The sequence below is a fragment of the Corvus cornix genome, chromosome 2 (assembly GCF_000738735.6).
Source record: "Corvus cornix cornix isolate S_Up_H32 chromosome 2, ASM73873v5, whole genome shotgun sequence".
Lineage (NCBI taxonomy): Eukaryota > Metazoa > Chordata > Aves > Passeriformes > Corvidae > Corvus > Corvus cornix.
This window is the reverse complement of record NC_046333.1, coordinates 31299268-31325029: the sequence shown is the minus strand read 5'-3', so window position 1 is coordinate 31325029 and position 25762 is coordinate 31299268. Positions and strand designations below refer to the sequence as shown.

General features: G+C 40.4%; 1 protein-coding gene across 8 annotated transcripts; it reads left to right on the top strand.

The window, feature by feature from the left end:
• The first annotated feature begins 691 nt into the window (after nt 1-691).
• Nucleotides 692-25762, top strand: STARD3NL (STARD3 N-terminal like). 8 transcript variants are annotated; one of them, XM_010398711.2, is made up of 8 exons: nt 692-773; nt 15116-15412; nt 18165-18242; nt 19979-20056; nt 21856-21909; nt 22004-22121; nt 23636-23734; nt 25693-25762. In XM_010398711.2, the coding sequence occupies exons 2-8, from the start codon at nt 15188-15190 to the stop codon at nt 25743-25745; spliced, it is 705 nt and encodes a 234-aa protein (XP_010397013.1). In that variant the 5' UTR covers nt 692-773; nt 15116-15187; the 3' UTR covers nt 25746-25762. The 8 variants fall into 8 exon arrangements, with proteins under 8 accessions (XP_010397013.1, XP_039404226.1, XP_039404225.1 ...); XM_010398710.3 differs by lacking the exon at nt 692-773 and adding an exon at nt 1127-1309; XM_019285700.3 differs by lacking the exon at nt 692-773 and adding an exon at nt 1327-5210.

Genomic DNA, 25762 nt, shown 5'->3' with positions numbered 1-25762 from the left:
TCTGGGCTTCAATAAGGTTGGAGACCATGCTTCCCAAAGGAATGGATGGTTTCCTACAGTGGCTGGTCCACTGATTTTGTGTCCTATTTTCACGATGACAGGAATCATGCCTGGATCTCTTCTCTGTGGTGACCAGAGGCAAAACCCAAGGGAATGACCTGAAGTTGTGTTAGAGGAAGTTTAGGTTGGATATTAGAAAAGGTTCCTCACCCAGAGGGGAGTCGGGCACTGGAACAGCTCCCCGGGGAAGTGGTCACAGCACTGAGCCTGACCGAGATCAAGAAGCGTTTGGACAATTCTCTCGGGCACATGGTGTGACCATCGGGGCCAGGAGTTGGACACGATGATCCTTGTGGGTCCCTGTCAACTCAGAATACTCTGTGATTCTCTGGTGCTAATCTCGGCAAAGACAAGGACTGTGCTATGATTCTACACAAGTGGAATCCGGGCGAACGACAGCTAACCAGTCCCTCTGCTCGTTCCGATGGCTCAAGTTGGCAGTGTTGACACTCAAAGAAAGATAAGAGCCTTATCTATGGGCCGCCCGCGCTGCCTCCGCCAGGGCTCTTGCCCCAGCGCCGCGTGTCCCTCGCGCCAGGGGCGGGCGCGGTGGCGGTGCGGGCCGGTCCCGCCGCATCCCGCGCCCCGTGAGGGGAGAGGGAGGCCGGGCCGGGCCCGCCCCCTGCCGCCGGCCCCGCCCCGCCCGTCCCCGCGGCCTGCGGCGCTGCCCGGTGCGGCGGGGCCGTCTCTGCGGGGGGGAGCGGCGCGCCGGGGTGAGCTCGGTGCCCCCTCGCCCGGAGCGGGGGGCGAGGGGAGCACGGCGGGGAATAGGCCGAGAGGGATGCGGGGCGTGTTGCTGGTGGTGGCGCGGTGGGGCCGCTGGTACGGCCCGGCCTGCCTTCCTTCCCTCCCTCCCTTCCTTCCTTTCCTTTCCTTTCTCTCCCTTCCCTTTGCCCACTTCCTCCTGTGCCGGTGCCGCCGCTTTCCCCGGGGAGGGTACGGGTTTGTTCCCCTTGGTACGGAGCTCGCTGTCCTGCTGGGGCGAGGTGGGGGCAGGGAGAGGAAGAGGAAGAGGAGGAAGGAGGAGGAAGGCGATCACGTGCTGGGAGGCGGGGCGGGGCGGGGGTCCTTTTCTGGGAAGGGGATCCCTCTCTGCGGAGGGAGTGCTTGTGGCGCTCGGCGGATGCTCAGCGGGCACGGCCGCCTCTCCCACATGCCCGGCGCCGCTGCTTCTGCTGTCGGGCCCGCGGAGGACTGCTTTTTTCCCCTCTCCTTGCGATCCTAGCCCAGCAAATCCATCCTCACGGAGGTACGGCGACCTGTTTGTACTGCTGGTAGTGGGGTGAGCCAGCCGGGCCCTGCGAACCCCCGACTTCCATCGCGGGAAAATGTTGTGCTGAGGGTTAATTTTAGCGTCGGGCTGAATTTAGACAGCTTCGGAGAGGTACTGCCTGCGTTCAGCATCCGAATTTAAAGTGGATCATTCATTCCTGAAGTGTAGGGTTTTTAATCTGTGTTGAGGGTGACGCTGTACGTCTGCAGAGCGAGCTGGTTAAACCCGCAGCATTTGGTCTCCAGCAGCAGTTTATGTTATTCATTGATCAAGTGCTAGCACTCAGCAGTTCCCAATTAGCTGTAAGCAGACACAGTGGTCGACTTCAACCTGGAAAATATTCACCAAAAATACTAAACTTGTCGTTTGTTTGTTTTTAAATCATGTTAGTGTGCATAAAGGCATAAGGTGATCACTGTATTTTGCACAACGTTGTCAATACATTTTATGGTGCGCGTTTGTCATCTTGGTTTATATAATATGTAGAACTGTGTTGAATATTAATTGCTATGAAAGTTTTCATTTTTTGCTGGTAGTGTTTTGGGACGCTGTTAGTGAATCCAACATTGTGAGGAGGCTCCTTTCTGTTTGTAAGTCCATAGTGGTGTTACTGTTTTTAGTAGATGTTTTTCATCAGCTTTGGAAGTTTTAAGTAGGCCAGATGCAGAGTGATTTGGGTTTTGTTTGTTTGTTTGTTGATGGTGTTCAGGGCCAGATACTCTGCATAAAAGGCACCAGTGATCCTCTTGTTGTGATACAAATCCATAATTTTAAGTATTTTCTGTTATTCGTGTGTTAGGCTTTTTCAGGGTGAATGTTGCTTTCTGTAGACTTGATATGTTGAGAAAGAGATGATCTTTTAACGATGCTGGAATTTGTGAAATACTAAACTCAGTTCACATGGATTAGGCATTCTTTTTTGTGCATTTGGGCTTGAGTGTGGTGATCTTGATGTGATGTGGTCTAATTTTCATAAATTCTCAAGTGTTTAGCCATGATTTTTTCAAAGTGAGTTTAGCACAATTGTCCTAGGTCATCATTCATGAGAAAGAATGTATTTAGACTTTACCATTTTAAACTTTGTCAGAGCATCCTAGTCAAACATACAGTTATTAAAACATCTTTGTTGTAATGTTTTACAGTGCCAAACCTAGTTTCTAATAAACATGACTAATGGATTTCACTCGGTGAATTAAGTCAACATGCACAATATTACCAGTGATTTTGCAGAAGATATGGATGACATGGTAATGGTAAATCAGACTTGTGACAGCAGGGCCTGTGATTTCTCATGGTTAGACAGCAGCATCCAGCTACTCAGATGAGTCACTTTAAAGGATCACAGATTTGTTGCTTGTTAAACATTCTCTAATTTAACTGTACGTGCTAAATATCTGGTCTTAATTTGGAATCGTTAGCGACTGTGTGAAAAGACAGCTTGTACATTACCTCTCTGCCTTGCTGACTTAAATTCAGCTAGGAGTAGAATTAAAAATGAAAATTTGAAAAAAGTAATCTTAGAACCAAAAAGAACCAACTGAATGTCTTATAATGACATTATGCTTTCCATATTAAGTTCAGCTACTCAGTCATCAGCTGAAGCCCTAAAATAGCATCACTTCAGACATCAGGAGTTAATTTCTATCTTGCACTGACAGAAAAATTAGATAAATTATGTGGGGGTGTGTTAAACTAAGTCTTTTCTTCTGAAGGTTCAGATGTAGGTCTTTGCTAGAACTTGCTGCTGCTTGGACTAGGTAATTGTTTCCTTACAATGTCTTTTAAGAAGAAAAATAGAGGTAAAATGTAAAACCTGATACTTCCTTTTATTTTGAAGCACCTTCAAGACCTATAAAAGAGGAGTTAAGAGTGAAAAAATCTTACAAAAGTTTATCCTGTATTCTGAAATGGATGTCAGTTTCTTGAAGGGCTGTTTTCTTTAAGAGCTCTGAAGAATTTTCAGGGGTTGTTTGCCTGGAGTAAACTTGCACCATTTTGTGGAATAGTTTTTGAGGGAGTGACAGAATCCTGAGTGTTTCTCACTAGTACATAAAGTGACTGATCTATTTCAGGAAGAGTCCCTCAATTCTGTGCTAGCAAAAGAATAGCTTTTCTTGTCCAAGTTGTATCTGGCTAGCAGCCCTGGGGCATATGTTTGTTGTTGATCTGGGACAAAACCAACAAATGTGTAGGAGTAGTCAGTGTTATAAACCAGTATCGTGCTTGATGTTTGAGGCAATCAGTGAGATGTTTGGCCTCTTTAAAAAATTGTGTTTTCTACTTAGAGAAATGCTGGTGTGATAAAATAGGTATGGTTTTGATATCTAAATGGTTTATTTGGCCCACAGTTAAGTCTGAGAAACTGAATGAATAATAAGCCCTTATTGCTTATTTTGTGCTTAGTGGAGAAAGTTTGCTGTGAAATCTTCATTTCTGTGAGCTGGTGTTGGGTGGGCTACAAAGTCAGCTTCAGAGAGCAGGTAACAGATGTGAAGAAGAGTTAATACCAGATTCGTTGGAGGATTTTTAACTGTCTTTCCTCTATCTTTGTATCACTTCCCCTTTATGCCCACCTCTCCCTCCCAGCTTTTGCAAGAAATCATTAGCATCTTTTTTTTTCTTTATATTTTTTATTGCATGCAGGTATTGCTTGTGACTGGAATGTGTATGTATACATAAAACATTCAAAAATACTGTTTACGTATGTTAATATAACTGTGGGGAGCTGACTGTATTAAACCTTAAAATCCTGATGTAGTTTCAGGTCTTTGGCAAGATTACTCCAGAACATTTAAACCAAATAAAAAGCTTATGTTATTTTTAAGAAAACTATAGTTTTGGTTTGATAATTAATTAAATAAGAGTTGGGACTGGATGATCTTCAAGGTCCATCCCAATCCCTTAGCATTCTCTGATTTTATGAAGTCATTGCTATCAGTTGGAATTATTGGTTGTAAATGGGATGATATGCTGTCAATTCTATAACTGGGATACTTCTCTCTCTAAGGACCTAACAGTGATAACGTGCACAGAATTCAGTTTTGGAGTTTGCAATGCTTAACTATCTTGAGTGCAGCTGAGATCTGAGGCAAACCTTTGGAACATGTTACAGTGCATCCTTTTTTGTTAGTTTTTTTTTTTAGAATATCGTTGCATATTAGCTCAGTTGTTTAGAGCATGGTTCTAATAATGCCAGGGTTGCAGGTTTGATCGCTGTATGGGCCATTCATTTAAGAGCTGGACTTGATGACCCTTGTGGGTCCTTCCAACTCAGATGATTCTGTGATTTAAGATCATACTCTTGATTAAACAAAATCTGAACTCTATTCATTTTGAGTTCTGGCAAGTGTGTTTTCAAGTGTATCATGAATTCAGCATGGAATATTCTCAGAGTCATAAAACCATAGAATGGTTTGGGTTGGAAGGACCTCAAGAGACCATCTAGTTCCAATCCCACTGCCACGGGCAGGGACATGCTCCACTAGGCCAGGTGGTTGCAAGCCTTATCCAACCTGGCCTTGAGTACTTCTGGGGATGGGGCAGCCATGACTTCTCTGGGCAACCTGTTCCAGTGTCCTACCACCCTCACAGTAAACAACTTTTTCCTAATATCTAGTCTAAACCTGCCTGCTTTCAATGTGAGTCCATTTCTCCCTTGTCCTGTCACTCCATGCGCTTGTAAAAAGCCCCTCTCCAGCTCTTCTGTAGGCCCCTTTTAGGTACTGGAAAGTGCTCTAAGGTGTTCCTGGAGCCTTCTCTTCTCCAGGCTGACAACCCCAACTCACTCAGCTTGTCTTCAGCTTCTGAAGCTGATTTACTCCACCGGATCCACATCCTTCTGATGCTGGGGGCCCCAGAGCTGGATGCAGTGCTCCAGGTGGGAATAACTCTGAAGAGCTGTTGTTTCACATGCTCTTTCACATGTCTGGTTTGAGTCCATTTTAAAAGTAAAAGTCTGGGATATGCTGTTAAATAGGAGTCCAGAGGGGAAGAGATGATGGAGATAAAAGTAAGGACAATGCTGATGCCAAATTTACAAGCTGTTAACTCTGCCATTTTTCTCAGCTCTTGTAGAATAAGAAATGAAGTGTTTGGAAAAGGACAATAGTGTTTTGCAAGACATGGCTCAGTAGCAGGGATTCTTCAGCTGCAGGGAAAACTAGTCCAAGGTTGGGACACTTCGATTTGACTTTCTGAATCTACGTGTCTCACTCTTGGGATGGAGAAGGGTGACACTGCTGTTTCCTCAGATGCTCTACTAACCTAAAAAAAATGTATTTCCTTTTTTTTTTCTTTCTCTTTTTCACTTTCTTTCAGTGGTCCGAGAAAAATATTATTCAGTACAAATGTGTGCAACTGCCCTGTTACTTTTGCTAGGTCACCATTAGAGCACAGGAAATTGGGGAAACATTTTTCTCAAGGAAACCGGGGGTTTATTGTTTCAGTTTTGTTTTTACAGGGACAAGTTATGTAAGTAAGAGCTGCTACTTCAGGGTAAAGCAGAGCTACTCTAGTTCTGAACACCCAGATAAACCCAAACTCTTTGTAAGGTGCTCTCTCCTATATGCTGGTAAGTCTTGCCCTGCCCCTCCAGTGGGAAACCTTCCCAGTCTTTAAATGTATTACATATTTGTAACTTGTAATTCCTGCTGTATTGCTTAATTGAAAAGCTAGACTATTGCCAAAGCACTCGACAGTATCTTCTGCTTATGTTTGGGGAGTTTTGTGGGTGTGCATCAGTTTGAATTTTTTAGTCTTATTTTGATTAAAGTGTCTGGCCGAGGTTTGGGGTTTTTTTGTTGGTGGTGTTTTGGTTGGTTTTTTTTTTAATATTCCTTCATGTTCACTAAGGAGCATTTGTTTTGAACAGAACAGTGCTTCAGACAGTGTTTTTAAAGGCATTGAAACCTTAAAATGTTTCTGAGGCAATGATGTGTTACAGCTAGAGACAGAATGAGCGCAGATTGGAAGGGATTTGAGTGCCCTTCAGGAACAGGAGCAATGAGTATCAGGAGGTCACTAGTAATGTACCCACTACAAGCGGATTTCAGGAAAATTAGTTCTTGCAGTTATATAAACAGAAGAGGGACAGAGTATGTCGGCAGAGTGAGGTCATTTATAGTAGAAAACAGTGTAAAAAATGTGTCCAGGTAAGCTTTGGAGGCAATCTTCAGCTCTTCGGGAATTTTTTTTTTTCCCCCTTGATTTATAATCAGCGTTACTTCATCTTCACAGAAATTGATTCTATCTGTGTTGGCTCTTAATCAGAGTATGTGCTGGTACTGTCAGAAGATACACTGAGAGGCTTCTGCTAATACTCCTGCAGGTTAATATGGCTTTACACCAGAAAGTCTCAATTTCTTGGACTTCCAATATGGGGTGTACCAAAGCAGTCTTTACAGATAATTGCATATTCTGTCCAAGGTGTTGGCTAGGGCAATTTGTGTCTATGCCTAGATAAAGAATGAAGTTGGGCTTCATGATGGTGAGAGAGCAAACAGTGGTTCAAGACCATTTTCCTTTAGGTATGTTAAAATTGTCTGAAACCGTCTTTAAGTATAACTTAAATATGTGAATGTTAGTGTTATAATTGCACCAGTTACTGTATTAAGCTCTGTTCTTGTGAGAAATTTTGGGTTTATCTGTGCCATGTAGTGTGTTCCTACAGCATAGCAGGTAGTATAAGCAGAAATGTAAGCCCTCTTATCAGAAAATAACTCTTTTGGTAAAGAACTGGCATGTTTTATTTGTCTCCCTATGAGGAAAGTTTTTAGCAAGGAAATGCTTTATTTTTTATTTTTGTTAGGAGTGAAAATTGCTGCTCTTTCAGTGTCAGCTTTTCTACTACCCTGTATTTTTCACAGTACTTGAGCATCTTGGCTGCTATATTGTCCATGTCATCCTATTTTACTCATTGGAAAAAAAGAAATATTTTCAGATGGTTTTTTTAACATTCACAGAAAAGCTGTTTATGGTGGTAATTTTTGGGCCATATTTAGCGTTGTCAGGACACAGAAGTATTATAGGTATTCAGTGTGTTTCAACAGCAGTTGTGACGCAATGTTACATTGTGTGCCTAGTTACTTTATGCAAACGTGACTTCTCTGGTATTTTAACCTAAACTAGCATTGCCTTTTCGGACTTGCCTCCATGTGACTCTTTAAGTTTTGGTTTTGCTGAGCTGTTGATAGCCTTTGAGTAAGCCTTTTTTGTTTGGGTTTTTTTTTTCTTTTTTAATCACATCTATTATCTCTTCTCAGTTAAATTCTGCTGCGTCTTTTTTTTTCTTGGAAAGAAAAATGTATCATATGTGGTGCTGTTGCTCATGTATGATACAGTAATAGAGTCCAAAAAAAAAATTTAAACCAAGGATAATAGACTGGAAGAATAATGGTAGAAAAGAGAAGTAGCCTTCTGATCTTGCATCTTTAAGATAAGTGTAAAATTACACATGCAGTGTGTGCCATCTGCTTCTGTCAGTATGAATGAAAATAATGATGTTAATTGTAAATGTAACCTGAAATCATGGGCAAGCTCTCACCATTGTATTGCTAAAGTCTTTATTAGACTTTGAGGGCAGGGAAGGACTGCAGTCCTAAGCTTGATAATTTTAATTCCTTTACTTTTCACTTATTATACTAGCTAATACTATTAATAAGTGTAAAATCCGTATTTCAGTAGAAAGTTCGAGAATTTAATTCTCTGTTTGGAAGTTTGAGTTATGGCCATAACAATTAAGGGTTTAAAAAAAGAAAAAAGAAAGCAAAACACACCTTTATTTTAATTCTTTATTTTTATTTCAATAGATGCAAACTTTGGGGTATTCCTTCCAGGAAAATTATGCCACTGTTATCTATGACTTTGAATATGTCAGCATAGAAAACTTACTTAGCTAAATATTTTTAGTGGGAGTTGAGTGAATATACGCAGTAACGCTGTCCGCGTCATTAATTGTTGTCTTCCCTGATGGGGAAGACGTTCAGATTTTTGCCAGGAGAAAAAAGGAGACGAATGGGACTTAATGCTTCTCAGTCTCCAGATAGGTGTTTATTAATTCTTATCTAAGGAGTACAAGCCACTGGCATGGCCTAGACATAGCACAGAGCAGAGAATGCAGCAAGAAGACAACTTATCAAGATTTCACAGCCTTTTTAAAGGTAAATTACCCAATGAAAACTTAAAACACAAGATATTTTCACTTTTTTACCAATGTCCAACAAGTTCCTAAATCACGTAGACAGGAACTGCAGAATTCTTTATCCAATCATCCCAAACCACTATTGCTGCAAAATATGGAGTTAGTGAAGAAGGAGAAAGAATACTATGTGAGATTATCACAGGGTGAAAAATTTAGAGTTTTTAGGTCTATTTGCATAGTAAATAGATAGAAGTAGAAAACCTCATAATGGAGGATAAGTTGTCGTTAAAATCTTCTATCACCTAATTCACACCACTGTAGATTCAAATTCTTCCCAGAAGCTAGGCAAATTTTCCCATGGACAAAGGCCAAAACCAGTACTGTCCAGGGGGGTAAAACCTTTCAAAACAGGCAGAGAAATGTTCTCTGCATTCTAGGTTGCCACAACGCAGTCATGAAGAAAAGAAAGAAAAAACATTAAAATATTACATCTCTTGAAATCAGGGGAAGTGAGGAGAAAGTATATCACAAATATACTGATGTGGATTCTTATTTCAGAAGTTTTATTTCCCTGTTAAGTGTTTTGACACTTCAATAAGCTTGCAGATTCTGTCATTTCACCTGCCTAGTAGATGAAGGGAAGGTGGTGAATATGATTTTTCTAGATTTTGTTTAGGATTTTGATATTGTTCCTCCCAGCATCCTTCTGGACTAGTTTGACTGTGAAGTGAGCAGGTAGATGGTGTGCTGAAAGAACTGGCTGAAGGGCAGGGCTCAAAGGGTTGTAGAGGATGGGGCTACACCTGGCTGGAGACCAGTCACCAGTGGTGTTCCTCAGACCTCAATCCCAAGGCCAGTTCTGCTCAAAATTTTTATCAATGATTTGGAGGCAGGAGTCGAGTGCACTAGTAGCAAGTTTGCTGATGATGCTGAAGTGGGAGGTGCTGTTGACATTTTTGAGGGACAAGAGGCCTTGCAGAGGGATATGGATGGATTGGAGTGTTGAACAATCATCAGTGGCATGAAACTGAACAGGAACAAATGCTGGACTCTGCACCTAGGATACAGCAGAACCTTCCACAAGTACAAATTAGGAGAGGCATGGCTGGAGAGCAGCCCCACAGAAATGGGTCTGGGGATACTGGCTGACAGCAGGCTCAAAGTCAGCAGTGGCAAACCTTCAAATACAGCACAACCAGCTGGTCAAAAGGGGTGATCATCTCATTCTGTTTAGCATTGCTGCAACTTCATTTTGAGTACTGTGTGCACGTCTGGACTCCAAAATTTAACAAAGGTGTGAAGATCCTTAAATGTGTCCAAGAGGAGGGCACTGAAGCTGGTGAAAGGGCTAGAAGCAATGCCCTGTGAGAAGTAGCTGAAGACACAGGGTTCATCTAGTTTGGAGAGAAGGAGGCTGAGGGGTGACCACACTGTTTTCTGCAGCTTCCTGAGGTGGTGGAGAGGGAAGTTGCTGATCCCTTCCCAGTGGTACCCAGTACCAGGGCATGTGGAAATGGCTGAAAGCTGCATCCATCAGGGCAGGTTCAGACTTGACATGAGGAAACATTTCTTTACCAAGAGGGTTGTCAAACCATGGAAGAGTCTTCTTTGAGAAAGGGTTGATGCCCCAAGCCTGTCAGTGTTTAAGAGGCATTTGAGCATTGCCCTTAATGCCATACTTAAACTTTTGGTCAGCCCTGAAGAGGTCAGGCAGTTGGATAAGGTGACTGTTTTCTGTCCCTTTCAACTGAATATTCTATTCTGCACTCATGATGAGTCAAATAACAATAAGACTGTTATATGCCTGAAATGCCAGGGTTTTTTTAGCTTTGAAAACACTTTCAAAGACATGTAACACAAGAGATATAACTGGAAACAGGATTTTATTTTTCTCACTCTGTTTCAGAATAAATGTTCACAAGCATTATCACAATGTGCAGGTGTAGCTAGGAGCAGGTTAATGCAGTCCTCAGTTTAGCTTGAAAAAACATCACTTGAAGTCTGGCAAAGGAAAGTCAGAGAGCTACAGAGCATTGCAAGTCCCCTACATTTTGTGGATTTGACACAGGCCCAACGCCAGGCACCCACGAGAGCTGCTCACTCACCCTCCCCTGCCACAGCTGGGCAGAGGAGAGAAAGGAAAAAAAAAGTTAACAAAGGCTCCATGAGCTGAGATAAGGACCAGTAGAAGTGCTTCAAGGGTGAAACAGGCTCAACTTAAGTTACAAAGTGAATTTCTTACTAACAGAATCAGAGGAGGATAATGAGAAGTAAAATAAGCCCTTAGAACACCTTCCCCCTCCCAGCCCCTCCCTCCTTCCCGCCGACAGCACAGGAGACAGGGCATGGGGGTTTGGTCAGTCCATCACCGAGATTTCCTTCTGCTGCTCAGGGAGAGGAGTCCTTTCCCTGTGAGGCCGTGGGTCCCTCCCACAGGGGACAGTTCTCCCTGAACTTTCCTGGTGTGGATCCACTCTCAGGAGCAGCAGCCCCACCGCCCCTGCTGCAGCGTGAGCCCCTCCCACGGGCACACAGCCCTCCCAAAACTGCTGTGCCGTGGCTCTCTCTTTCCACGGGGTGCAGCCCTCCAAGGACAGGCTGCTCCAGCCTGGAAGCGGGGCCCTCTCTCCCCACTGGGTCTCCCACTGTATCACAGCCTCCTCCAGGCATCCACCCGCTCTGGCACGGGCGCCTCCCCCACGGGCTGCGGGTGGATCTCTGCATCCCCCGTGGATCCCCACGGGCTGCGGGTGGATCTCTGCATCCCCTGTGGATCCCCACGGGCTGCAGGGGCACAGCTGCTTCACCATGGGCTGCACCACGGCCTGCAGAGGCACCTCGGCTCCGGCTCCTGGAGCACCTCCACCCCTCCTTCTCCACTGACTTTGGTTGTCTCCATGTTATTTTCCCTCACATGTTCTCATCTCCTCCTCTTCTCTGACTAGAATCCAAAATCTTGTGACTTTGATTTTTTTCTTAAATATGTCATCACAGAGGCGTTACCAGCCTCTCTCATTGGCCCAATTTTGGCCAGCAGCATGTCCGTCTTCAGAGCCATCAGCCATTGGCTCTGCCGGACATGGTGGGAAGCTTCCAGCAGCTTCCTCACAGGAGCTATCTCTGTGGCCCCCTGCTAGCTAAAACCAGGCTGTGCCAAACCAATACAGACTGCATGAGGAAAACAGATTTCTGGCTCACTCATGTGTCTCTTGTGGCAAGGAGTTAATGGCACGGTTTGTATCCAACACAGTTGCTATGAACTCCACCTCTCCAGGCAAGTTTGCCCATAGAGTTTCTTGGAATATTATGAATTATGGGCTGTTTATCTTCCTGGTGAGTGTCCTTCACTCTCTGGAGAGAGTGAACATGATGGTCTGTAAACATCATTCCTTCATAGGACATACTTGTTTTGACCACACATCCTTCCTGGAGCCTGCCATAGAGAAGGCCAAAAGAAGGGGTGCCAGGTGAACCCAGTCTCCTTCAAATCAGAGGCAGACACTGGGTCAACCCACAGATGATACAACAGTCTTGAAAATATGTTATTGATATTGGAAAAAAAACCCTGAAAATTATCTATAAAATCTTTATAACCTTTATATAACCTTTATCAGAAACAGGAAAGTAGATAACTCACTGATGCACAAAAAAGGTTCTTTTTAGAAAATATCTCAAAAGTTATAAGAATGTGATTTTCTCTCTTTATTTGATAATGAATTTTTTTCTGGCTGAATTTGCATTTTCAAAAACCCAAACCCCAAACATTCTCACACCCAGTTTATAATTATTTTTTTCTCTGATTCAAAATTATTTTGGTTTTTAGAAAGAACAATAATCAATGTCATGTATCAGTTTGGATACAGAAATTCAAATAATATGGCAGTATGAATAGAGGTCGAGCTGTCCGTGTTTCCTGAAGAGCAAGAATAAAGATCGGTAACAGTCACATGCAAAAGAATTGTGTGGTATTTTTAAAAGTATGACACATCTCAATGACAAACACACCTTTCCTAAACTTATTCCACCACTGAGTTTCTTGGCCAGGGATGCATGAAAAGCACTCCTGTGCCTGCCTGGTGCTTGTATTGCCCACATGGAGTGCTGAAAAGTGACATCTCTTCATGAGGGTGCAAGCTTGGAGCCTTTCCAAGCACGGGCTGTTCTGCACAAGCAAGAGCCCCTGGAGAAATGGAGCCAAGGGAAGAGCAGAGCTCACTCACTCCTGCTGCAAACTTGTAATGGGCAAGAGAGATGGGGCATGACTGGTGCTTTGGAAGTGCAAGGGAGGAGAAATGTTGTTGCTGGTAATGCTGAGATGCGTATGAAAGTGTCTGGCCAAGTCACCATCTAACACTAACACTGCTTTTTAATAGTCCCTACATGCCTGTAAGACAGCTGCCGGGAAGAATTTAAGATTTTTTTGTGCACCCACCTGAAGCCATTTGAGAATGCTGGTGTGATGAAATGGCTGATTATGTCATTCAGGTACAAAGGAACTTTTAATTAATGAAAGAGATAATGGGAAACAATCCTCTAGCACACACTTGGTGCTTAATCAGCTTGCAGAGCTATTGCAATGAGTGCAGAAAGCTGCCAAGCTATGTCTGTTCAGTTAAAGAATCACAACATTTTGATGCCAGCTTAGTGTGACGAGAGAGGCCCTGCCATGTGTCCAAACATGGATCTGATGGATCAGCAGGCAGAGCAAGGCTAGAAACAAATTCCCTTACTGTGAGTATCCCCTGTCCAGAGGGCTTTGACGCAAAAACCAGTCTGTCAGTAGCAAGGATTTCAGAGTACATGGCATTTATAAGTGAATCTGACATTTTGAGTCATGCTTGAAAACAAACTGGTAGCCAGTGCGTTTTAAGGCCATGCTTTTCTCTTTGCGGAGGCAAATGGACGCTGAACTAGCACATCCTAAAACAATTAGCTCTGGCTGTATGAACTGCATTCCCATACTGTGCTGTATCTAGCAATAATCCAGACTGGAAGTAACAACTTCCTATATAATTGGCACTGAGTGCCACATCAAAATAAAATAAATATTTTAGCCAATGTAGATGGAAATTTTTTTGGAAGTTCAGGTGTTAACTTGTCTTTTTCTTTTCTTTTTAATTATGGCCATTGATGGCCTGATCTGAGGTTTATGTCTCATCCCAAACATTTTCCTATGGCCTGCTGTTACATGGCAGGGCACTTTAGTGTGAGGGTTTTCAGAACAAAGCAAGTGCAGTTCACAGCACTGGAGTGCAGCAATTCTGCTCACGCCCTCGGGTTCAGGCAGCCCAAAGTTCACTGTAGTGCTCAAGACACCTGACCAAACACACACCACGTATGTCTCCCTCCTCTACAGCCTTTGCCAGCCATGTTTCAGGCAACTGCTGAAATAAATGAGGAAGATTTAATGATGCATTGTGCTTGTCCACCCTTGCCTGCTGCTTTAAACTCCCTGAAGGCTGCTCTCTGTGACTTGACGTAGGCATTGACCTTCCCTGGCTGGCCTGTGTCTTCCTCAGCTGTGATGTGTGTGCTCTGGTAGCTCCCCACACCACCTTTACTTTTTCCCTGCGTCCTTGTATCCTCCCTTGTGTTTGCTTAGTGGTGTGTTACAGATCCCCTGTTGGGCTTTGACTGACTGTGCTCTTGAAGCCTTGGGGTTGAAACACTGTTGAAAGACAGGAGTGGGAAGAATTTCTGTATCTCTTGCCATTTACTGTAAAACAATCCACACAGCAGGAAGCAAAGTTTTGTTCTTGAATTTCAAAAAGCTATTTCACCAGTGTTAAAAAACCTTGTCTGATGTGATTTGTATTGGAGGATGTATAGTTTCATCTTCTGAGCATTTTGCATAAAATTAAATTTTCTGTGTGTTTCCATGAAACTTGTAACCTTCTGAGTCCACCCTTTCTAGAAGCTTTAATTGGACAAATGTTCTCACAGAGGATTTAAGTGAATCATGCATCAAGCTGCTCCAGTTTTATAGGAAATTCAGCCTGAAACTTCTTTTAAAAGCCTTGTATTCAAAAGAGACTTAGGGTAATTGCATTACCTTTAACCACTGGTTGCACACATTTTTTTTCATGGAGAAACTGTCTGGCAATGTAAGTTGCTATAGCAGCTGAATTTACAGAGCTAATAGCAGTGTATATGCTTTATAGAATGATTAGTACACTATTTGGGGATTTTAATGGACTTTTAATCTTTTGTTTGTGGCAGCTCTGGATGTGCTAACACTGCCATTTTTCAGGAATTGTATGTGGAAGTTCGTTTAAGTTGTCTTCCTATTTATTGAGAGCATTTAAATCAGTATTGGAAACCTTCAGGATGCACAGCATCATGCTTTTTATTCATTCTATTCAAAGATCTCACTCGAACAACATGGAGAAATGACCCATTTAAATCTAGACAGTGCTCCCTTATTTCAAACGGTCTAATTGAACATTAATTCTCTTGCTTCACAAATCTCCTGAGAGATGAAGAGGAACTAGATACTGTGTTAGAAACAATTTCTAGGGCCAGCTTGCCTAATTCTCTCAGTCATCAATTTAGCAAAAAGAGAACTGACACTGTAAGGTGAAAATACCTCTTGGAATTACGGGCATTTGGTGACTAATGTGGTTTGATTTTGTTTGTTTGTTTAGAAATTCTTCCTATATGGATCAGCCTTCTAGTGATGGTAAAACTGGAAGAAGACCACTCTAAGCAAACTCAGGATGAATCGGGTCCCAGCTGATGCAGAAAATGCTCACAGTAGCAGCGTGGAATCTTGTCCTTCCTTGCGGGATGTCCACTCCATCAACCCCACGCATCTGATGGCAAGGATTGAGTCATATGAAGGCAGGGAGAAGAAAGGCATATCAGATGTCAGAAGGACTTTCTGTTTGTTTGTTACATTTGATCTCTTATTCATAACCTTACTGTGGATAATAGAATTAAATGTGAGTCGTCTTTTCAGTACCTACCCTTAGACATTATATTAAGTATTTATTCACTTCAGAGACGGTTAGTAAGTTGCTCCTTTCTATCCAAAATTATGTTATTTGTATCTATTTAAGTTGAGGCTGCTTGTTACTTTAAGCTTCCATGAACGCAGTGTCTACTCAACTGCATCTACTTTTATTCATTAGGACACATTTGTCTTATTATGAAACCTTTAGATGTTCCTGTAGTCTGTGAACCATGCTGAAAAAAACATTGGAAATCCAGGGAACTCTTCAGGCATCAAATAAACGAAAATGTTGCTGTACATCTTTGAATTTAGCAAGAAATGTGAATTTTTACAGGATTCAAGACTTTGCCTTCTGAGTAACTTTAAGTCAGTGATATTTCACTGAGGTGTTAGTCCCTGAAAAGACTTCCGATGGCCAAAACCTTTCTTTTGTTGTGATGTATTTTCTTTGATGTAAACTTAATGTGTTATACATTATGGATGGCAGGGTGCATTTAAACAACATAAACTCCCACAGTTGCCATCTTTTAACTCCACCATTTGTAATCTGGAAAATGAGGCTGTTCTCCTAAAATTTCCAGAAAGCAATAGGATAGCTCATTTGTTGTTATTTCATAAGTAGCATCCTAGTTCTTGAGCTGGGTTTTAAGCTATAATCTAAAGTTTGCATTTAAGAAAGGACACACTAGGGAGGAATCCCTTTTCTAGACAAGAAAGATCTTGAGTAAATATTTTTTGTCAGCATTCCTTTACTAGATAAATAACCTTGCTTATTAATTTGACATTATGAAGCTTCAGGAGCTGACTGTTCAATAGTTTGTTGATGCAGTGAAAAATACTCATTCTGATTTAATTAGAGAAAGCAGATTTTGCTTGCCTGAATGATGTAATTTTGGGACTAGACTTTTTGTTTTCTCTCTAGGTGGAAAAATGGTTGTAGCATAGTGTTCTGAGGCAGTTCTATTTTTTAGGCCAGTTTCTCAACAGCTTGTACGAGTAAGAGGAACAGAGTGGGTTTATATCTCTTGTTGAGGTTTCAGAGTACAGATTTTCACATGGGTGCTCTCAGAATACTGAAGACTCTGAATAGAAAATGCTACCAACTCATGATATTTTATTTTGAATGCTACAGCATCAAGGGACCTCAAGATCATAGCAGTTTCTTTGTGAAAAGCTGTATTTTCAGGACAACATATTATGAACTGGTGTCCTGTACTTCCACATGTCAGCAAGAATGAAAAACAGGTTTTTGTCATTAGAAGTCATGATATTAGAAGCTAAAATTTGATATCTGGGATCTGACGTGTGCTTAGGGTTTTGTTCAGTTTTTCTTTGAATTGCTTTGTTCACTGGGAAGTCAAATAGCACTGTGTTAGGACTGTCTGTTATTGGTGCATAAGTAATGGGTCAGAATTGCTATGAGAGTTCCTGTAAATATTGTTTTCACTTTGTTGCCACGATCCAGTTTCCTTAGGTATAGTGTACTTTATCATTAAATGCTTCAGGGAGTGGCTCCCTGTCATTTTGAGCAAAAATCAAGACTTCCATGGTTCTCTGTTTATCCTTATGTTAACATGGTGCTCACACAGCCACACAGTTACGAACAGCTTGGAGTGGGGGAAGTTGATCTTCCTTATTTATGCTGGATAATTGCACCTGATGCAGTAGAGCAACCAAGGGAAAACTGTATTTATAAAGTTATTTGTCAGGTAGCCATAGAGGGGAGGGAGAGGAGAAGAAATTCAGAGTTTGAATGACTAGTCTCAGGAAAACACTGTCCAGCAGTATAGCTGGAAAAGTGTGCAAGTGTGTAGACTGCATTGCTTTGAGATGGTGAGCATATGTTGTTGGCATGCTTTGGTAGCTCCTTTCCTTGAAAAGATGACAGTAGTTGAACTCAATATTAAAGCCTTCCATTGGTGGTTTTTTACATAACTATTTCATGCGGTGCTTAATTATGGAACTTCATATTAAAAGCAATAGGAGATGGACACTGAGGTTTTTAATTTTCAACTAAGATAGATACTGCTCTCATTCTCTGACCCAGTACACCTTAAATTATTTTCTTGCGAGGCCTGTTTGAACAGTAGAATCCTTCCACTGGAAAGAAACACGGTGGCTAAGGAAGGTGCAATTTTGAATCTCATCAGCAAATGGAGGAATTAAACTTGAATGTTAGTTTTTTGTGGGAGATTAGTCTAATAGTTGCAGCTTCTGTTTTTTTTACTGTGGATCTTTTTGCTCAGCTTTCTTAACAAATCATGTGAGGGCTGATAAGGAAACGACCTGAAGTATGAATTCAGTTTCTGTTCTGTTTCCTATTTGCTAATATGAGACTAACCAGAACCGGGTTATGGTTGGCTTTTTCATCAGCTGTTTTGATCCTCCTTATAAGACATAAAATGCTTTGTGAGTTTGTGTAACAGACCTTCTTAACATTTAATCATTTCTTCCTCCCTCAACAACTTGTTTGCTTTTATTTTGGGACAGTCTGAAATGTAGCTTGCCTAGGGCAAGGATGAAAATCCTAAATGTTTTCACTTTGAAAAGTCTATGTAATCATGAAAAACAAATAACAACAATAGTGTTGACACTATCATTCTTGGCAGACAGCTCTTCTGTATTTAGTTTAATGATCTTTTTGTATATCAGCAGGAATTATTAGGGAATTATTAGTTTTACCCTTCCTATTTGTGTGTATTTTGTTTTCTGAAGCTGTGTGTTTTGTTGTTCCTTTGTAGGTAAAAGGAGGCATTGAGACTACCTTAGAGAAAGAAGTCCTACATTATGACTACTCTTCTTCATATTTTGATATATTTGTAAGTGTTCTTAAAAAAAGAAAAAGGAGCAGCAAAACTACAGTTTTCCCATTCCTCCTTCCACAGATGTTTCCTAGTTTGAGTCTTGTGAAAAGGTTGATCTTTTCTCGATAATTTAAACCAGAAGGGCTTGTGCCAAATTTCATCCATCTAGGGGTTGCCCAGTCCTGCTCTTGCAGCAGGCTCATGGAGCCTGTGGATAGAAATGCTTAGGGCCAATTAATTTGCATCTTTAGCTTTGGGGTGCATGGAAAAGCAGATAGAAAACCCAGTCAAGAATGTGAGTCTGATGTAACATAAGGTAATTCATTAAGAGAACAAGACCCAGAGACCGCCAGCTCTGAAATAATTTTGCTCAAACCGATGTTTTCATCCTTCCTTGGGCATAAGGTGGCTGCAACGAGGAGAGGCTTGTTCCCAGGATGGCCTGCGCAGGGCAGGCTTTTTCAGAGTTGTTTTCACCCCAACAGTAAAAAGAGTTGGCATGAAGTAGGAGTCTCCTTTACTATGTATAAGTAGCTTAGGCACATAAGAGGAACTCTATTGCATTAGGAAATTTCTTTCTTTAGGTGAAGCTGTAGCTCTGTAGCTGCAATGCATTTTGCACTGCATGACCCAAGTAAAAGGTGTTTCATTACAGTTCTTCTAAAGGGCGAGATTGTTAATTCTACCAGATCTTGTTTGCCTTACAGAGATGACTTGGTTTGGTATTAGTCATTTTACACTGATGACCATATCCAGAACCTCTCTTTGAAACTGGTGTAAAAACCCATCCTTACTGCTGCATTGGACGTTTGCTGTGTCAAATGAACTTACTAGATTCAAATATTATATAAGCTAGCAAGCTCTGCTACTTCTCCCTCTTTCATTGTTTTGCTGGCAGGTTCTCCATGATAAACCATACTGCAGAAGGCAAAAAATGTTATCTCTAAATGTTGAAGCTCTGGAAGTTATTTTATCCCGTAGTTTAACCAAGGGTCAAATGCAAATGCAAAACGACAGACTTTTATTCCCTGGGAAGGGACTAGAACATTAAATTTTGCAAAATTATTTGTGGGCTTTTACAGAATTTCCTGTTTCTACTACACATTTGCATAAGATTAAGTGGGTTTATCGTACCTCTGGCCATGGCTGTCTTTGACTTCTCTTCATTTTTAAGCATTTTTTTCCCATTTTTTCAATTCTGAACACATCTTTTAAAACAAGTTGGAGACAATCTAGTATCAAAAAATAAACAGGGAAATTGAAGGTCGGGGTCCCTGATTCAGAGATCTTGTCTGTCTGCTATTGGTTTAATTTTATGGCCTAGAAATACCATAACTTACCTTTCTCTACTGCAAAATAGAATGACTTGCCATTGCAGGCACCTACATAAAGGATAATTGATTGTTGCAATGTTAATATTTCAAAAAATACTAGAAGTATAGTAGCAGACCACTAAGATCAGTGAGATGCAGTGATGCTCAAGGTATTTGCTGGATTAACTGCATCCAAATTTAACTGTTTAGATTCCAGTCAGGTAAAATGATCATGAACATACTTTGTGTAGCTTTCTTATGTTTCTAACTAATTTGTGGAATTGCACATGTTCGCATATTTGAGCCTGTGTAGGCGTGTGGATGTTGCTTTACAAATTGGGAAATTGACTTCTATGTCTGTATTTTCAGTGAGCTGAGAATATTGTGGTTCTTCTGTGTTCTGAATTAACCAACCAATGTGTTTTCCTCTCTCTATAGCTACTGGCAGTCTTTCGGTTTAAGGTGTTAATACTGGCATATGCAATGTGCAGACTGCGCCATTGGTGGGCAATAGCTGTGAGTAGTAGCCAAGTGTAATGGAGTTTTCCCTAGACTGGATCAAACAGACACAATTTTAGATGCCTCTTAACGCTTGTCTGTTAAGAATCATCTTGATGATATATACAAACATTTGTCCTGCAGTAACAAATTAAAAACTTGTTTTCTGAAAGATTTTCAGCCTAAAGGCAAGAATTTATTAACACAGTGGGTGTGGTTCTTACTAGGTATCATGTTAATACAAATGGAAGATTTATCAATTTGTATTATATTTTAATTTATTAATATATCATATAATTTATATATATTAATAAATATATTAATTTATCAATAAATTCAATTTAATCCAGTATGGATGGCTAGTCAGAACTGCTTGTTACCTCCGATTGTTAATTAATGTTGGAAATACATTTGCATTTGAAATAGTGAACCTTCTTCAGAAACAAGAATTGGCATTATTGTACCAGAGATCCAGGTGTCCATTAACTCCCACATTCTTACTTTTTAAAGTTTTAGGTGCCACCCATTGAACACTAGTACCTGTATTGCTTCATGCTCCAATAAAAAATGTTGAATATGCATCCCTTCTTAAAGAGGAAGTTCTCAAGAACTGTAGGCAGCCACAGTGGATTGGAGCCAATATCTTTAATGCAGCTGTACTGTGGGAATGACAAAGAAAGCAAAATTTGGTGTAAAATTCATGCATCCACCAGTCAGTACTATAGATTGTAATACAATAGGTGTGCTGCTGGCTTAGTGCTTTGTAAATCAGACTTTTTTTTTTCCCTTATGCTGTGGTAGGTGCATGTAGAACAGGTTCATGTATAACTTTCTTCAAGTGAGTAGCATGCAGTTTGCTTAGTACTCTGAGACTACATGCCATGATTTTTATAGATTGTGTTACTGGCATGGCATAAACACATACATAATAATAGCTGCTGCTCTGACTGTGCTTATATTTAAATGCATGCCTCTTAGAAGTCCTTGCTCTTGGTTGTGTAGCTTTAGCATATTTCTTAATCCTTAAGCCTTTGTTTGTGAGGTGGTGAGAGTGAACCCATCATGGTAGCAAGTAATTAGATACATAAAGCTTCACTGAAGGTTTTGCCAAAGCCTTTAATCTTAATATCCTACCTGTGATTGACAGAAGTTAGTTAGGTTCTGCTGTTACTTAAAGAATTGCTGCACCCAAATGCACTAGAAGATATAGAGGCCTTGCTTCTGTGAACAGTACTTGTTCACTGCTTTTTCAGGTTTTGGGGTTTGTTTAGATGTTTTATCCAGCCTGCCATTTTAAAAAAATATATCAGGGAATATCAAGTCTTCAAAGAAATAAATTTTTCAAAATATCACTTCATGGATTAAAATATTTATTCCAATTTACCCCCACAAAGATGTTTTGTTGTTTGAGATGGATATTTTGATTTGGATGGTAGTGAAAAGCATTTGGAACAGCTGCTGTTTGCTTTTTTCCCACATACATAAATAGTTGGGATTTTTTTAAGGGACTTGATGACTAGAGTACACTGTCTTCATTGTACAGTAAGATCACAATTAATGTAACTCAGGCAGTTTAGATTCTACACAAATGCTGTCTGCTATGTGGAAATCAACGTTTGGAGGTGCTCATATTAAAAGTTATCTTTATTAAGGAGGTTATTTTAATAACACTAGGTTAATTGTAACATGCTTGTTACATTTTATTAATCTATGTGATCTTGCTGTTGCCAGTAAATATTTAAAGTTGCAACTAATAGATAATGGCAGAAATCAAAAACTAAATCAATTTATTAGTTTATCTGTTCTGTCTCTTTCAGTTTACAACAGCAGTGACCAGTGCCTTTTTATTAGCAAAAGTAATTATTTCACAGGTATATATTCTAATCAAATGTTTGTTTTCCTTTGTTGTTTTCTTAAAAGCAAGATTCTTCAGGGTAATTTTTGTAATGTTTTCTTTCTTTCTAGCTGTTCTCACAGGGTGCTTTTGGCTATGTGCTGCCCATCATATCCTTCATACTTGCCTGGATTGAAACTTGGTTCCTGGACTTTAAAGTGTTACCACAAGAAGCTGAAGAAGAAAACAGTAAGCTTGTGATATTTCCCCTCAATCACTGCAGTTGGCAACATTTGCTGCCATGTTAGCTGGCAGAAGAATACTTCTTTCAGCTTCTCAAAATCTGAAGAGCTGAGGAAAAAATTAAATCATATGGCATGATTTTTTCGTTTTTGGGAAAGGAACATATGCCTTCAAAGAAATGAGGTTTTTAGTTAATTTAGGGAGGCAAAGTTAAAAGTTACAAAGGCCAGATCAGAAATTTTTCAAACACTTAGAAATGCATGTAATTTTGTATGCTTAAGATACGAAAATTTAACTGACTTGTAAAATTTAACTGGGCTTGTAAAATTTCATTTTTTGGGTAGTGCATAAAGTGTCTGGCTCTTCTTTTAGGAAGAGCAGACACAATAACTAATTCAATGTCACTAACTCCTCTTTTGAGGTGGAAAGGGAAAAGCAAAGAAGTGTTGTGGAGAGTCTGCTTCATGCACAGGCAGAATGAGACCAGAACAAGTGAATTTCGACCTTTGAGATAAGACACCATGTCATCTGACACTCAGTGTATTCAACTAAATGGAGAAAACCCACAGTTACAGTTGAAAGAGAGTATTGCTTGAGTGGTGAGGAAAAGAAAGCTTACCGATGCTTTTTGAGTTTCAACAGCAGGAGGGTAGTTATACAGCCAAGCTGTTATTTATGCACCATTACCTGAAGTACAGTCTGAAACTCTGTTGGGAGGGCATGTTTATGTGCTAGGTAAATCCGAAGACTTTACGTGGGCATGGATGCCTCCATTTTTACGTGCTCTGAATGCAGTCTTCCTACTTTGATCCCTTCCCTCATCTTTTTCACCAGTCTGAGAAAGAAGTTGGTTAAATGAGAACAGTGGGTTTTGTCTGGAGAAAAAGAAACTTAGGGTAACTTTTTTTATCTTTTGAGGGGATGACAAAATACAGCTGCATCACAGCATTATCTAAATAGATAAGAAATCTAACCAGTTCAGAGACTTTTGCATTTTTTCATGTTGAACATTCATAGACAAAGTATTCCGTACATACACATGCAAATAGTTCAGGAAGGTTGCAGAAACTAAGTATGTTGAGACAGATAGGTGAAAGCAAGCCATTAGTGAAGAGTCATAGTGGCAAAGTGAGAAAATAATTTATTTGGTTATGCATGGTACCTCACTGATCATTAAAAATACATTTCAGAAGTTTTAGTTAGCCAGTGAATAGAGATGAATTTACGTATGGCAACCTAGTTGTGTAATTGCACGTAGTAGAAGGAAAGATTCCTTAATTCATGTGTGCAGTATGTCTGTTTTGCTAGTGTGTGCCACCTTAGCTTCCAGCATTTAAATAGAAGACGTAAGTGTTAAATTAATTGTTGATGCTTTTTAAAAAGGTATTTATTTAAAGAAGTAACTTGTTAGGAATGCTAATATAATACATCAGTCTTCAAGGTTCTTCATCAATATTTGATCTCTAAGATGCTATGCGTTAGCAGTGAGGAATTGTTTTCTGGTATTCTTTTTCTTTTAGGGTTTTTGATAGCACAGGATGCTTCAGAACGAGCAGCTCTTCTTCACCCAGGAGTCCTCTCTGATGGGCAGTTCTATTCTCCTCCTGAGTCTGTAGCAGGTAATGATGTTTCCTTAGTGAACGATTTTTCATATTCATTTTACACTCCTGCATATTTCACCCCCTTCAAGAGGGGAAGGGGGAAGGGAAAAAAAATATTTTTCTTTTTAAAGAAAAAGTGTATTTACCACCCTGAAATGCAAGTCTTTTTTATTCAGTAATTCAGTTTAGTTACTACCTACCAGATGAGTTACAATACACGTGATTAGTGTATTTTAAATCATGTTCTGACTAAAAACAAGGTAAGTCTGAAAGAAAATGGCACCACAACTGAAAGGAGGCAGTTATGGTTTGCTTCTGCCGTCGGTGATCCTTACAGGTCCCTTCCAACATTTATGCAGTAATGCACTATTTAATCCAGCCTGGACTTGGAGCTTTATACTGTCTTAGGATAGACAATGAACCTGAAACTGCTATAAGGCAAACTGAAATTTCAGTCAGAGGCTCTTTTCTTTTCTCAAGAAGAAAAAGCCCTCTCTGTATAAAAAGGCTCACCTGTGTGTAATGTTAATTATATCGTAACTCTGCATATCATGTGCTTTGGTCTAGTTGAGGTATGAGTTGATTAAGTCAAAAATAAATGTAAATATGGCAAGATTTAATAATATGTTTTCAAGCATTTCAAGGAAATGAGTAATTTCTTTATGGATCGGATCAATTTGTGTTACCCGAGAATGCAGTGGGAACCCCCAAATCCCGTATCAGTTTTTTTCCCCTAATATGTAAACCTCTTCTGTAAAGCTGTGCTGTGTTATGCAATGTAATTAAAATAATATCTGCTAATTGCTACAGATACGTTCGCCTATCTTGCATTATAGAGTTATACATGTATGTGATATTTTTCATTTTAATATTTGTCTCTGGTTTCTCTATGCTGAGCATCTTGGCTCAGTGAATGACTTCGAGCTCCATCTAGGGGTCACAGAGCATTAATGTCGAGTTTAACCAATGATTCAAAGTGAAAATGGATTTTAGCTGAAACTGCGGGTCTGTTTTGAGGAATAATGGTTGGAAGTATTATACCGGACTCAGCCATTCAGCCTGGGCTTTGTGGGGTTTTTTAGCATCAGAATATCGAGTGTGAGAGGAGTGTAAGTGGAGCTGATGTTTCTCTAGACATTGTGTCTGTGCTGCTCGTGCAGTGAGGTGGTGTGTCGCAGCATGCATGTGTTAACTCTAGGTGTGCCATTATTTTCAGCTTGTCCAGTGGGATTCACTAACAGCTCAGGTGCCTTCTCCAGGTCTGCCCTGACTGCCAAGTACATTTGTTTAAGCACCCTTTATGGGTATGAGAAGTAAAAGGAACAGTCAAATTAATATATTTGAACTGAAACGCACACACAGGTAGTCACAAAGTGAAACTGCTAGATAATGTAGAGTAAAAATAGCTCATAATTGAAATATTTCTTTAAAAATCTGCATTTCTTTCTGAGAAGACAAACAATGGATTGTTCTAAGAGAGCAGTTTTTGGTCACTTTGCCATACATACTGATTTGACAAATATTTAGAGCTAAACTATTCCCTGTGATCATGCAGTGGGGAATAAAGCCCTCTGCTGACACAGCAACATTTCTAAAAACAAATCTTTGCTTTTAGGAGGTGATGTTTAAAATGAGCTCTGTTGGAATTTTCAGCATATTTGTCTCTTTTTGTCTTTCTTGAAGCTACACATGTCCAGGAACATACCCTGAAACCACTTCTTTATATGGGGTGACCCTTCCTCTTCAGCACTGGTTACTTGGTAATCAAGTCTATTCTGGAGGTAGCAAGTGGAAAATCAGCCTGGAAAGACTAAATTTATTCAGTTCCTGTACAATTTGAGCTTCAAAAGGAGGCAGATACGCTATTCCAAGAAATGAAAGAAATTCAGAGTAAATTGTCCAAAAAATGCTGAACACTTTTGTGTGTCTTTTTACTTCTCTCAACCAATCTACAGCATTCTTGTCTTCCTTTTCAGGTTCTGATGAAGACTCTGAAGAAAAACAAGACAGTGAAAAACCAATTGTATAGCAAATATAAAAAAGCAG

What these genes read in the sequence shown, in the direction of transcription:
- STARD3NL (XM_010398711.2), top strand. Translation starts at nt 15,188, where the DNA reads ATGAATCGGGTCCCAGCTGATGCAGAAAATGCTCACAGTAGCAGCGTG. An exon ending in CAAAAGTAATTATTTCACAG is followed by an intron (nt 21,910 to 22,003) that starts GTATATATTCTA and finishes CTTTCTTTCTAG; the next exon opens with CTGTTCTCACAGGGTGCTTT. An exon ending in TCCTCCTGAGTCTGTAGCAG is followed by an intron (nt 23,735 to 25,692) that starts GTAATGATGTTT and finishes CTTCCTTTTCAG; the next exon opens with GTTCTGATGAAGACTCTGAA.